General features: G+C 55.1%; 1 protein-coding gene across 1 annotated transcript in view; it reads right to left on the bottom strand.

The window, feature by feature from the left end:
• ZNF423 (zinc finger protein 423) overlaps positions 1-14141 on the bottom strand; it is a 328748-nt gene that overhangs the window by 14510 nt on the left and 300097 nt on the right. The window contains exon 7 of the mRNA XM_047712029.1: positions 12880-12995. Coding sequence (XP_047567985.1) covers positions 12880-12995 — 116 coding nt within the window. The remainder of the gene's footprint in view (positions 1-12879; positions 12996-14141) is intronic.

Genomic DNA, 14141 nt, shown 5'->3' with positions numbered 1-14141 from the left:
ATAGAAAAGACTCCCCATTCCCCCCCGGGGCCCTCTCCTCCTGCAAGCATCCTACTTCATCATCTTTTCCCAGCCTCAGCTTTCTGGTCTGCAAAAATGGTGAGAGTAAATGGCACTTCAAGTGGTCTCAAGTTGTTGAGGCACCAAAACGATAGTCTTTGCAAACTGTGACGTGTTGCAGGAGAGGCCTGAGACTCACAGCCCAGGTGGGTAAGGAACCAGGTGGGGCAGACCAGCTGGGGTTGTGCTGAACCAGGGAGCACATCCTTGTGTCTAAAGGGGTCAGAGGATGGCTGCCACACAGAAGTATGGTCCAGGGATTTTTAGGTCTGATTTGCCAAAAAATCAAGAACTCCAGCCAGTTAGTGTGGTGGTCAAGAGGACGGAATCTGGTGCTGGGTGCCTGGGTCCAGCACTAACCAGCTCTGTGGCCTAGGGATATAGTTAGCCTCCTGTGCCTCAGTTTCCTTACTTTCATAATAGAGGCATTATGAGAATGAATATCTTGAATGTTTAAAAGTGCTAAGAACACTGTCTGATGCTCAATAAGCACTGTATGTGGGGCGCCTGGGTGGCTCAGTGGGTTAAAGCCTCTGCCTTTGGCTCAGGTCATGATCCTAGGGTCCTGGGATCGAGCCCCGCATCGGGCTCTTGGCTCAGTGGGGAGCCTGCTTCCTCCTCTCTCTGCCTGCTTCTCTGCCTGCTTGTGATCTCTCTCTCTCTCTCTCTGTCAAATAAATAAATAAATAAATCTTAAAAAAAAAATAAGCACTATATGTTAGCCCCTATAATTATAGGAAATCTCCATTTTGAAACACAGATCACCATTTAAAGAGTCCAATATCCCCGGTCACACACTGTAAATTTTCACCCTCCACGTGGCAAAAATGTTCATTGTTACTACGATAATAACTTTTCCTTGTGTGTCTCTCCTCCCTCCCGATGTGAGAGGAGACTGGCAAGGGGGCCTTCTCCATCACTCTGGAGCACCTGACAGGAGGAAAAGAGTCACCACACCCCTCCAGCACCCCCTGGGATCCCCAGTCCCTGCCCCAGACAATTTCAGCATCTTGTGTCCCCCTCACCTTCTCCCATACCTCCTATCAATGCCATATTTTATCCCAGACCCAAAGAATATAAGAAGCTCCAACATTTGATGTATCGGGGGAACAAAAGAAATGACCAGTTACAGTGTAACTCACGTGAGCTATTCCTATTTACGTGAGCTATTCCTATTTACGAGATGTTACAATGAGGAGTTGTGTATCAGGGCAACGAGGAAACACCTAATATATTGAGCTCCTACTTGGAGGTTCTTCCTACATCATCTTTACATCTCCCCCTTGTCCCCATTTTACTGATGAAGCAACTGAGTCAAGAAAAGAGAAGCAGCTTGATATGTCCTGCGACTGGTGAGAGGTGGTACTTGGATCTGCACCCAAATGGCCCAGTCTTCAGGCTGCTTCCTCCCCTCTGGCTGTCCCCTGCCCACCCCTCCGCCTCCTGGTGTCACTAAACCAAACCTGTCACCCGCCTCCGCCCAGATCCCAGTACACAGGGAATCTCATTGCAACGCTGGACCAGCCCCAGCCCCCCGTGTTTGATTTTGTCTGAACTCCAGAAGCAGAGCGAGTGGGGCCATGTTCATTATTGACACAGCAAAATTAATTTCTGCCATCTCCTCCCTCTCCCCACCCCGTGCCCGGCCCCCACCCCTCGCCTCTCCTGTGAGTGCGGACGCACGGCTGCTGACTGGTGCTCCTGAAATGCCAACTTGCATTTCTCATCATTAATTTCTTTCTAAATGTCATTAGTAATTGTTCCTGCTCGACCAAAGAATGCAGCGCAGGCTTCCGCCAAGAGCGCCCGGGTCTCGTCTCTCAGCTGGTGGGGGAGAAGCATCCCCCCGCCCCGCAGCCATGCCAGACCCTGCACCCTTGCGGGAAGCAGCCAGCCTCGCTCCCAACAAGTTGGGGAGGCAGACGGCTGCATCGAGAGACAAAGCAGGCCTCGTGCTTCCTGTGAATGGGCTCACCGACAGAAAAAAGCCTGCCCACGCCATTAGCAGTGTGGTTCAGTGCTCCGGCTCTGCAGCCAACCAGGCTGTCCGGGTTCAAGTCCCACCTCTGCCACTGCCCAGCTGTGCCTTAGGCTCCCCCTCTGCAAAATGGGGAGAATGACGGCATGGGCTTCACAGGATTATCCTGAGGATGAATCAGGATAATCGATGCTGAGGGCCCCCCATGGTGCCTGGAGGTTTGTTTCTATTACTGTTCTCCCCATGCTGGGGTGAGGTCCGCTCTTACTAGCTGTGTGGCATGGCATGATAGCAAGTCTCCCACCTCTGACAGTGGGACAACCACATCACATCAACTCTACCCCAGTGCCACTGTACGCTCCCCCATGGGCCGGGCACTATATTCATGTTTCACAAACGCTATGTGGCACCCCCATGGGGAGCCTCTGGGAGAGACAGCACTGGTCCAACAGCCAGGAGACGATGGTCTCAGAAGGGAGGTCACATGCCCAAGGTCAGAGTGACAGCAAGAAGCAACTCTGAGATTTGTCCCCTCCAGCCCCCAAGGCCTGTGTATGTCTTTCCTGTCCATCCAGCTGTCTCTTTGTCTAGGTCGGTGGGGGGTGGAGAGGGTCGAGGCAGGGCTTTGCACGGTGTCAGCCCCTGGGAGCCTTGGGCCGACCAGGCACCCATTGATTATGTAGTATTATTGTTTCCAAGAAACTGAAGGCATTTGGTCTGGGCTGGGACAGCGCCCGCAAGGGGCTGGGCTCCCGGCACACACAATGGCCGCTGGCTGGAGGCTCCTGGCAGCTCCCCCGTGCCCATCTGTCGCAATGGCATGGTGCCCCTCTTAAGTCGGTTGGCCCCCCGCCCCAGGGCATGAATGACAGGTTCTGATGGGCAGACAGGCAGCCCGAGGCTGATTCCAAGTGCCATCTCTGCCCGGAGCTGGGCCGTGGGGGGAGCCCCCCCAGTCCCCACCTGGGCCTCCACACACTTCATTGCTCAAGCGGGCAGAGCCCTGGGCCTCGTGAGGGCATCTGGGCACATCCAGGCAGAGGGTCCTCCGGGGCCTGTTCCTCCCTTGCTCCTCTTGTGGTGACCACAGCAGCCACTGCTTGCCCTGCCTGCCCAGAGTGGGACAGTCCCATGCCCTGAAGCTGTGTCACTCTCCCGGGAGGGAAGACCCGCTTGCCCCCAGCACCCGGCCCCCAGCACCCAGAGGCCTGTCCTTGGCTCCTAAGGGATTGAGAGTCCCACTGCCTCAGCCCTCGGGGCTAAGAACACAGACTTAGGGGCGCCTGGGTGGCTCAGTGGGTTAAGCCTCTGCCTTAGGCTCAGGTCATCATCCCAGGGTCCTGGGATCAAGCCCCACATCAAGCTCTCTGCTTGGCAGGGAGCCTGCTTCTCCCTCTCTCTCTGCCTGCCTCTCTGCCTACTTGAGATCTCTGTCAAATAAATAAATAAAATCTCTTTAAAAAAAAAAAAAAAAAGGAACACAGACTTCGTGTCAGGCCGCCTTGTTCACACCTCTGCAGCTCTAGTAGCTGTGTGACCCTGGGGAGCCTCAGTTTACCCAGCTGTGATATGGAGATCTCAGGAGGCCACACCTGTGGGGTCAACATGAGGCCTCCAAACACTACACACGTGAAGGAGGCAGTCAGTCTCCCAGTAAGCACTCAGGAAATGCTGTCTCATTTTTACTGTGTTAGGGTGAGTGGCCCAGGCCTGGGCCCTGGGCTCAGGACGACGAGGGACCCTGTATGACCACCCCTCAGTCTCCTCCAGATGCGGACCCAAAACAGCCACACATGGCCCCTCAGCCGACTCAGTCACCCAGTAGTCACAGAGGTACAAGACGATGACATCAATGATACACTTTAGGGTGAGCAGGGAAGGCCGTGCCCCACAGATGGAGAGACCCAGCTAGATGGCGTCTGGGGACGCAGCAAGGAGGAGGGGAGGTCCACCTCCCCCTGGCCTCCTGTGACATCGCACGGTCATGCAGGGTTCTGGCAGGCTATGTGTGGTATACGACACAGCTGGGGGACAGGCTCTACATTACACTGTGTTACGTCACATACAATAAGTATTCGTTCTGTGTGTTCTCACCGGCTCACTGTCCCTCTCCCCGCAACATTTGAGGGATTTGGGCCTCCGTGCGTCCCCAGCACCTGCACACCTCTGCACAGAGATGGTGCTCGGTGAACACCCGAGGGCTCCCTGGACTGAATGAGTGAGTGAACGAACGTGTGAACCATGGGCACCGCGGTTGTGACATTGACGATGGCAGTAGCTAGGCCTGACCAAACCTCCACCCGGTGCTGGAGGCTCTTTGGGGATCAGTGCCTTTCGTCTCCCCGATACCCTCAGGAAGGGGCTGTCATGACCCCCTATTTACCAGGGCCCATCGAACATCAGTGACTTGCTCAAGGTCACAGAGATGCTGCCGGTCTATAGAGTGGGCTGGGCACCACCACGCCGTGTTGTCCGTCACACAGACTAGAATCTGGTCTGCGAAAAGTGCTGGTGTCCTTCCACAAAGCCGTCCTAGCCTGGAATGGGCCATGGGTTACCCGCAGGAAGTCTTAGTTGCTAAATGCTTTTCACACACAGGCTCTCCACCCTCACACCCCGCTGAGGCAGTGGGTCTCACCCCATTTTACAGATGAGGAAACTGAGGCCAGAGAAGGATCTCTGTTTAAGATGGAAATGTCTAAGACAGAAATCATGGAATGGAAATAATGATCTGATGTCTAAGATGGAAAAGAATGGAACAGACTGGGGGCAACTTCAAGGAAGCAACAGGTTCTCAGTCCCTGGAACCATGGCCGGGTGTCACCAGACACCTCTCTCTGTCACTTCCCCTGGCCCGGCCCGGCCCGGCCCAGCCCAGCCTGTCCCAGCTCTCCCTGCAGCAGTGGGGTAGCAGGGACAGGCCTGTCTTTAAAGTGGAATGGAGGGAGAGGCTCCTACTCACAGAAAACTCAGCCAAAGAGTCAAATGCTAAGTATGTGCCTAGAGCACTTTTAATTTTTAATTATTATTAGTTATAATTATCTGGCTGGATCTGACGGCAGAAGCGCGCAGGCAAGGAAACTGGCTCCTCGGTTACCCATCTTCTAAGGACGAGGAACTTAAAAACGGGGCCCCTAGAATCTGCAACCCTCCCTCTTTGTCTCCCTTCCTGGTTGTGTTCTTTCCCTTATTTTCCTCCTTTCTAGAAGCTCAAGAAATGTGGTAAAACATGTGGGGATGGTTGGATGGATGGCAGAAGGGGGCTTCACTGGCCCCAAATGCACATTTGGGTGGGAAGTCAGGTGTAGACACAGTTATTACAATCTGCACTGGCAAAGTAATCGAGGGGTTAAGACCAGGGCCAGAGAGACCAAAGGAGGGAAAATCTGGGAGAGCTTCTCGAAGAAGGGACCGCTTGAGCCTGAGCCCTGAAGCCGGAGAAGAAAGGAAGGGCTTTGGAGCAGAGGGATCAGCAAGAACAGAGCAGCCAGGAAGCACCCACCTCACCAAATCGACCCGATCAATGAAGCAAGATGGTGTTCACCCCCTGCCAGCCCCACTGCCCTTTTCTCTGGACCTTGGAACCCCCAAATCCGTTCATGTCTCTGAGTCTCTGTATTGGCTGTTCCCTCTCCCAGAAGGTTCCCCTAGCTCTTCCCCACACGGGCTCCTTCTCAACCTTCAGGGCTCTGTTGAAATGCTAGCCTTCCTTGACTACCCAACCCAATTTTTCATCCTCAACATCCCCTCACCCTTGCCGTGACACACACACACACACACACACACACACTCTCTCTCTCTCTCTCTCTCTCTCTCTCTCACACACACACACACACACACATCATTTTCCACCACCAGTGTTTTACTGTCCTCAAAATTCTACAGTCTGAAATGACCTAGTTCATGTATTTACTGACTTACGCTCATATCTCACAAAGAATGACAGCTGGGTGAGAACAGGGACTGTGTCGACCTGTTCACAGTCAAGCCTGGGGCCCCAGCGATGGCGCCCACCTATAATAGCTACTCAGTAAATATTCTTAAATGAAAATGGAATGAGGGGAAGGGTCAACCCAAATGTTCTTAAGAGCTCAGAAGGAAGGGTCCCCATGAGCTTGGGCCACACCCCTTGCTCACAGACACCTCCCCCTGGCTGGATACCAGGATTCAGCCTGGCAGGGTCCAGCTCACCCCATTGGAAGGGCTCCAGGTTGCTTGTTAGAATACCTAGCTCTGCTTTTAATCAATTGTAATCATTTAGCTGGAAGCGGCATGATTAGGCACACACAAGCAAACAGCGTGAGCTAATCCTTTAAATGCGCCCGCTCAACGCAGGGCTGGCCGCTTTGCCGCTGCAGGCCCGGCTCGGGAAGCGCTTCCCGCGGCCCCTCACTTTGTCAATAAGGGAGTCTAGATTCCAGGGCACAGGGCCGACCCACCGCTGTCCCCAGCCCAGCCCAGCCCTTTCCCAGAGCTCCGAGGAATGCCAGAACGTCCCCCATTAGAGAGCCACGTCCTCAGACTCGAGGCTCCCTGCAACAGCACCCAGCGAGGCTGCCGTCACTGGGGCAAGTGGCAATACCAGGAAGCTTGTGGTCTTCTGAGGCCCCTGACTCCATGCCCAGACTTAGCCCGTCCTCTGCCCAAGCCTCGCCTGAGCTGAACTCACCCCCTTGCTCGTCGCAAGGTTTGCAGGCTCCGGGCCCCAAGCTCCAGCCTAGCAAACGCTGGGCTCGGGCTTGGCACCGCAGCTTGGGCCCGGCACCACAGCTTGGGCCCCAGCACGCTTCGGCCCGGGCCCACCCGCGAGCAGGCTCCTTTGCCTCCCCTGTTCCTGCCACTTGTGCTACCTGCTTGGCCCAACTACTAAAATAGTTTCTGGGTCCCCTGACATGAAGGCTTTTTATAGTTCAGCACTGCAGGCCTCATTTAAATCTATTAGCTCATATAAATGGCAATTCATTTAAACTTTGGAGGTTTTCTGTTCGCCTCAGTGGCAGAGACAATTTGGCAATGCGGGTGGCTCTGCCTTTCGCTCGTGACCCCCGGACACACCACTTAAGCTCCTGGAGTCTCGGTTTCCGTATCTGTAAATGAGCATGAGAGGACCTACTTCAGGGGGTTGGGCTGAGACAATCCCCGTGCAAAATGCTCAGGTCGGAGCGTGGTCCCCAGCATGGAACAGCCCAGGGCAGGTGACTGTTCAGACCACTTGCTGTCTAGCTTCATGGGAGAGTTTGTCTACCCTGTCAGAGGCCAGCCCTGCATGCATTCCCTCAGCGACAGCCAAGAACGGGACACTGTGAGCCTCAGAAAGGACAGAAGGACGTGCCATCCTGCTCAGTGTCTGTGGCACAGAGGTGTCCACAGGGATTCTGAGACAGCTGGGCTGGGCAGCTGAGTCGGCCCCTTCCCTCAGGTCAGCTAACCCCTGGCAAGGGGCCCAGAGGGCCCCAGGCCTTCATCTGCTGAGGCCCGAGGCTGGAAATACAAGGCCAACGGCCCTGACATTTTCGGGGTCTGTGGTTTACAGGGATGTCTCACAGGCCCCCCACCAAATTGGCATACTACCCTCCACTGAGCCACAGGCAAGGCCAAGAGAAATAGTGCAGAGGAAAACCTGGGGCCAGAGGCAGCCAAAGGTAAGAAGGAGTCTTGAAGCCCTGGCCTCTGCGGCCTTCCCACCTCTCCTCACCTCTCTGCATACCCAGCTCCTCCATGAGCCCCAGTGTAGGTGTCCCATGCCCATGGCCTTCCCACGTGGCTGGGCGCCCCGGATGGAAGGACTCAGCGTCTCACTGTTCACACTCAAGCTAGAAATCACAAAATCACAGCAAAGCCCTAGCGGAGGGCCCCCCCCCCCCCCCCCCCCCCCCCCCCCCCGGCAAAGCCATTGGACCTCATGCTAATCATATGCTAATAACCACAGTCCCAGTAATGCCAGTACTGCAGGCCCAGGTGTCCTATGGCCCAGTCACTACACCAAGGGCACCCGCAACCCAACTATAGGTGGGAACTGCTAATAATCCCATTTTATAGATATGAAAACTCTGGCCTCGAGCTGGTAAGGGAGGGAGCCAGCTGCAAACACCAAGCTCGCCCGCCCAGTGGGTGTTTGCGGTGTCTACCCCCTGGGCTCCCTTCCCCCACTTGGGCCACAGTTCAGTGGAGCAGGGCTGGACCACCGACCGTCAACCGTCAGAACTCAACCATCAGATTCCCTCTGCAGACATCTAGAACCCGACGGCTGTATGCTGCCTCTGCAGCAGTCACTATTTCCAGGTCGGCCAGGGGGTTCCATCTGGCTGCTTGCATCACCAAATCCCCACACTAGTCCCCTCTGCTGAAATATCCAGGTGTGTCTGTCACAGCAGAAATGACGGAAGCCACGGCAGCCTGGGCACCTTTCTCCTGGCAGAGACGAGCCCAGAAAGTTAGGCTGCAGGAGGAGAACACAGTAGGAACCAGGAGGAGGCAGAAGGCAGAGTGTCACCACCTCAAGAAAGGGGCCCTAGATTCTCAAACACCAGAAACACCCCTGGTGTTTGAGAAAACATTCTGAAACACCACTGCCTGCTCTTGGCAACGAAAAGCCACCCTGTGTCGTGACAACTCCATTCCCCGTCCTGCTAAGCCCAGAGAGCAATGCCTTTGCACGCCCTGAGGGTTTGCCCACCGCCGCAAGTCTTGGGGCCTCAGGAAGCAAGCGCACAGAGCTTAAAATACTTGAAGACAGCTATCCCCACACTACCATAGCAATCTACCTGCATCGTCTCCTGGCAAATGGTCCCCCAAAAGTTCTCTAGGGTCAGGCTGGACCTTCACAGCCTAGCAGTCTGCCTGAGCTCCCTGGGCGAACCTGTGTGTGTGGGTGTGTGTGCATGTGCGTGTGCCTGCATGGGTGTACACGCAGACCTTGCTGAGTCTCCCCATCTCCTCCCCCACCTCCAGCGCCTGGCAATCATTGGTATTTTCTGTTCCAATAGTCTTGCCTTGTTCTGGAACACCAGGTAAATAGAGCCCTGTAGCATGGAGCCTTTCAAATCTTGGCACTCACAGATTCATCCAAGTGGCTGCGTGTTTACCAGTGGCTGCTTTTTATCGCCAAGGACTGAGCCACAGCAGCAATGTACCACACCTGTCCGTCCGTTCCCAGGTAAGGGACAGTTAAGGGGCTTCTAGTTGGGGATGGAGATTTTGGTGCGAGTGTGTTTCTCATTCTCCAGGATAAACACGGAGCAGGAGGACTGCTGAGTCAAATGGCAAGTGTATGTTTAACTTGATAGGAACCCACGAACTGCTTTGCCTGCTGGCCCCACACTCCAGGCTCCTGCCAGCAGTGCGCAGAGTCCCAGCTCCCCTCTGCACCCTGGACGGAGCTCGGCAGGGCCAGCTCTTTGCTTCTGTTTTGATGGTTCTGGTGGGTGTATGGTGGGGTTGCACTATGGTTTTCGTTTGCGATTCCCTAATTATAATCACGTTGAGCGTCCCATATCCTCGGTGAAGTGCTGAAATGCTTCACTTGTCTTACAGTGGATTTTCCCCTTCATTATTAAGTGGTGAGGGTTTTTTTTTTTTTTTAAACATGTCCTGGATACAAGTCCTTCATCAAATAGGTGATTTGCACATATTTTCTTCCTGTCTTGTGACTTTTTGTTTTCTTAATGGTGTCTTTCAAAGACCAGATGTCTTATATTTTGATTCAGGGTGAAAACTGGATAATACTTCTTCCTTATTTGGATTCCCAGCACAATGGGGATAAAATCCAAGCTCCTTCGCTGTCCTATAAATCCCGCCATGACTTGGTATCCACCTGCCAGCCCTTTCCACACCCCTCCTCTCTACTCACTGGGCTTTAGCCGCCTTTTGCCTACTATCGTCCCAGCAGCATACCCAGCTGACATGGCCACAGGGCCTTTGCACTCATAGCTGCCCCCTACACAATTTCCTTTTAACCAGCCAGGTCTTCACTCAGATGCCACCTCCTCAGAGAGGCCCTCCCTGACCACACCCACCAAGGATTACCCAACCTCACCCCCATCACACTCTAGCCTATCACCCGGTTTTATTTTCTTTGTGGTGACCATGACAGGACACTGTTTAACAATCCCTCTGAATGTAGGCCCTGTGGGTGTTTCTCTGTCTCATTCAGCAAAGTCTTGTCTGTTCCTAGATCTAGTGCCTGGCACACAGTGGGCCCTCCGTATACATGCTCTGAACAAATGCAGAGAAAAGCTTAGTCCCCTCTCCTGCTCCTAATCACTCTGATATGAATGTGCTCCAGTCTGTCCGAAGTCCTTTAAATCAATGTCAGTCTTTGGGCAGAGCTAGAAGAGCTCAGAATCAGACAGGACATCCCCCTCCCTCATCCTGGCAATAATGCTCCTGTTAATGTATCCTAAGAGAACATTCTTTTTGGAGGTAGACACATCACTGGGACACAGACCAAGCCTGCCAGGGTCAAATCCTACCTCTGTTACCTCTGTAGCCACAGCAGGAATTTCCAGTTCTACAATGAGAAAAACCCTAAGCCCTGTATCTTAAGACCTCTTGGCTCAGAGTCACTTGTGCCAACAACCATTAGTTTCCCTGAGTCTCCCCACGGGACCTCAAATGACAGTCAAGGCTCTGGCAAAAACCTGCTGTACACACAGACCCCCACAGCTCGGCCCTGGAAAATAACACACCTGCCCACCAGCCCCAGGTTCTACGTAATGATGAGGAAAACTTCAATGCCTGAAAAACCCTCCTCTCTAAAAACCAGAAAATTGCTACTCAAGTTACTTAAGGAAAGCCATTATTTGCCTAGATCTGGTGTTGCTACAACACTTCCACATTTAAATGGTCTGTAATTAAAATCATTAATTGCAGAAAATAGTCCCCTCGTTAAGGCTATAATTTAGCAAGGTTCTCGGCATTTGAGGATCTGCCGGAAAGGTTGACGGGATGACCCAGGAAACCACCAGCTCACAGGAACCACTCTGATGTCTGGGACCCTCTGCGGCCCCAGGTGCGGGCAGCCGAAGCAGGTCCAGCTTGAAACCACAGCTCCCTGGGCCTCGGCATCAGGAGGCTGGTCTGCGGTGCTGGGACACCCAGGACGCTCACAAAAGGCAGGACTGAGCGACTTTCCTGTGAAAAACCTTCAGGCCAACAAGGGGCCAGCACACATCTCCCTCGGTCAGCTGGGAGACGGGCTGCTAGCAGGCTTAGCTCAGGCTGTGGATCGAGGTGGGGACCGCGGTGGGCCCTGGCCAGTGTCACCACCTTGCTGGTAAGCACCTGGCAGTGGAAGCCCGTCTCTGGGTCTGGGTCCATAGAGTTAGGTCCTTAACTCTGTCCCACAGTGTGACAGGATGGAGTCCGCTCTGCCTGCGCGGCTCTGACCTGGGGACAGCCCACAGGAAGGGACCTTGACCGTCGGAGGGTGAATCTTCACTGAGCCCTCCAGCGGCCTGTTTGTATTTCCTCTGGGGAATCACCCAGGGCAGGCCACGTCGCTGGGCTGCTTTACCCCTTCAACCCCAGAAAAGGGGCCCTCCACTGCTGCCCCTCAGTGAAGTTAGGACTCAGCCCTGCCACTGTGGCCTTAGCCTCAGCCTCAGGGAAGGGCATGACTTCTGAGAGCCAGGTCAGCACTCGCCTGGGGCGGGGGGCGGGATGGGGGTGGCAGGCCCTGGGAGTCACGGTGTGCATAGTGCTTGGGAGCTGTGAGTAACGCCAGCTCTCCTTTCCCTCTGGGCACAGGACAGCATTAACTTCCTCCTCCCCTTTGAAACTGGGCACAGCCACATGACTGGATCTGGCCAAGCCACCCCGAGAGAGGGAGATGTGTGTCACTGTCTGGAGGAAGCTTCGAGAGCTGGTGTGTGACTCGTCTCCTCCCTCACTCTGTGTGTGGAAAGTGGTGTTATTCTCAGTGTATGGTATCGAGGCATGCCTGTGGGGATATGTGGCATTTCTGGGCACGTCCATGTGGTACTTCTTTCTCGGGTGCGGTGTTATGCTGTGTGAGTGGTATTCTGGGTGTGTGTGTGTGTGCGCGCGTGCACGGTATTTCTGGGTGGACATGCGACCAATCCAAGGTTGCAAGAATTTCATGCAAAAGCCAGTAGGCAAGAAGGCAGCTTCACGTGGACACAGAGGAGTCCTGAGAAACCAGTAACAGGTAGGACACCAAGAGGAGAGGCTCCAGGGCCTGGGGAGGACGATCCACGCAGCATCGCCTCACCAGGGCCCTCGGCTGCTGCAGGTGCTGCATGAGGATTGGAGGAAGCTGGCCGGGGCCGCTGTGCTGCCCCCGAGTGCCCCATCCGCCTTAGGACCCAGGGCGGGCACCCCTTCCTCGGAGCTAGGGCCCAACCCGACTGCTCTCGCTTTTCTGGCTTTCCCGGGCGGAGCTAGAGGCCCCAAGACCCCACACCCACTTTTTGGCCGTACACAGCCCCAGGATTCAGCCACACAAGCTGCAGAGACCACCAGCCACAGATCCAAAGCTCTGGTGAACATCATCACGGTGAAGGACCGGTGCAAAAATAGGATCCCTAAGACGGGAAGGGGCCGGCACGGAGACCCCAGCACTGAGAGCCTCTGACTCCTCACCAGGTCTGCTGCTCCGGGTCTGCTCGTCCAAGAGTGCTGGGCAACAGAGGCCGGGAGGCCACCACACGTGAGCCTCCACGAGGACAGCCACTGGTGCCACAACAAGCACCTGTTCCTCTTTGGGTGGGGGTGAGGCTAAGTACAAGACCCCACCATCCTGGCTTCACCCCATGACCCTCTGTGCCCACGGGGGTCCCGAAGAGCCCCAGGAGGGGCATGCAGTGGACAAAGGTACTCACCTGCAGCTCGGTCTGGAAGAAGAACTTCTGTGGGCACTGCGAGCAGTCGTAGATCTTGTCCTCCTGCCCGTGCACGGCAAAGATGTGCTGCTGTAACTTGTTGGCCTGGACAAAGACTGGACACGGACACAGCTGTCAGGGCCAGACTCTGGAGACACCAGCCTGGCCACCCCCACCCCATTCACAATCAGGGAATCACACAACTACGGACACAGTCAGCCAAATATGGGGCTACTAGGAGACCACCGGCAGCTACTAGAGGGAGCAGAGCCAGTGGAGCTGAGCTCTGCCACCAAGGGGCTGTGCAACGCTGGGTAAGTCACTGAGCCTCTCTGGGCTTCATTTCTTCTCCTGAAAAAAATGAGGATCATTAAAGTATGTAGCTCATTGGGTGACTGGGAGGATCAAATGGGTTAGTACTTGCAAAATGCTTAGAAGATGGCCTGGCACATGATTCGTGGAGGAAATGTCATCGCCATCACCATCGCCCCTTGCCAGATACTGTCTGCGTGTGGGCTCCTAACTCTAGCACCGGCCTGTAAGGCGAGCACTATTGTTACCCTCATTTTATGGACGAGGAAACTGAGGCACTGGGAACGTTAAATGACCCGTCCTAGGTCCCACTGCTAGCAGGCGGTAGAGCTGTGGGTTGAATTAAATAAATTTAACACATTGTCTGGTACAAGAAGATGCTCGATAAACATGAATTACTATTCTTGTTGAGGTTATATTCCTCCGATCCCCATGCAGAGGCCCCGTGTCCTGGGTCAGCAGACCTGGCAGCCAAAGCCCCTTGGTGCCAGTCTCCGCCTGGCCAATGGGGTATGATGGTTAGCAGATGGGGGGGAGCTCCCGAGAATGAGGGGGAAGTGGCCCCAGCATGTTTCAAGACTCCCGTGCACCCCAGAGGCGTGTGAGTGTGCAGGGACTCTCCCCATAGCACAGCCCCTTCCTTAGGCCCGTCGTGGAGTGGGTCACAGTCCTGGTTTCCTGGTGGCAACTGTCCACGAGGCAGCCCCAGCCCTGGGCGCACACAGGAGGTGGCCCCGAGGCAGCTGTGTGTCTGGGAGGTGAGCACTTCAGAAATCCTCTCCCGCCAGGCGCCCTCCCCGGGGTGGGCTTCCTGCCGTGGCAGACGACAGATGTCGGGGGAGGCAGGGGGAAGGCCAGGGCTCCCCCACGCACACCGGCTGCCATCTGGGCAGCAGGAGGGGGGGATGGCAGAGCCCCTGAGACTTGCCTCGGGCCGGGACAGCCGCTCG

The sequence above is a fragment of the Lutra lutra genome, chromosome 17 (genome assembly GCF_902655055.1).
Source record: "Lutra lutra chromosome 17, mLutLut1.2, whole genome shotgun sequence".
NCBI classification, from domain to species: domain Eukaryota; kingdom Metazoa; phylum Chordata; class Mammalia; order Carnivora; family Mustelidae; genus Lutra; species Lutra lutra.
This window is presented reverse-complemented; position numbering and strand designations above follow the sequence as displayed.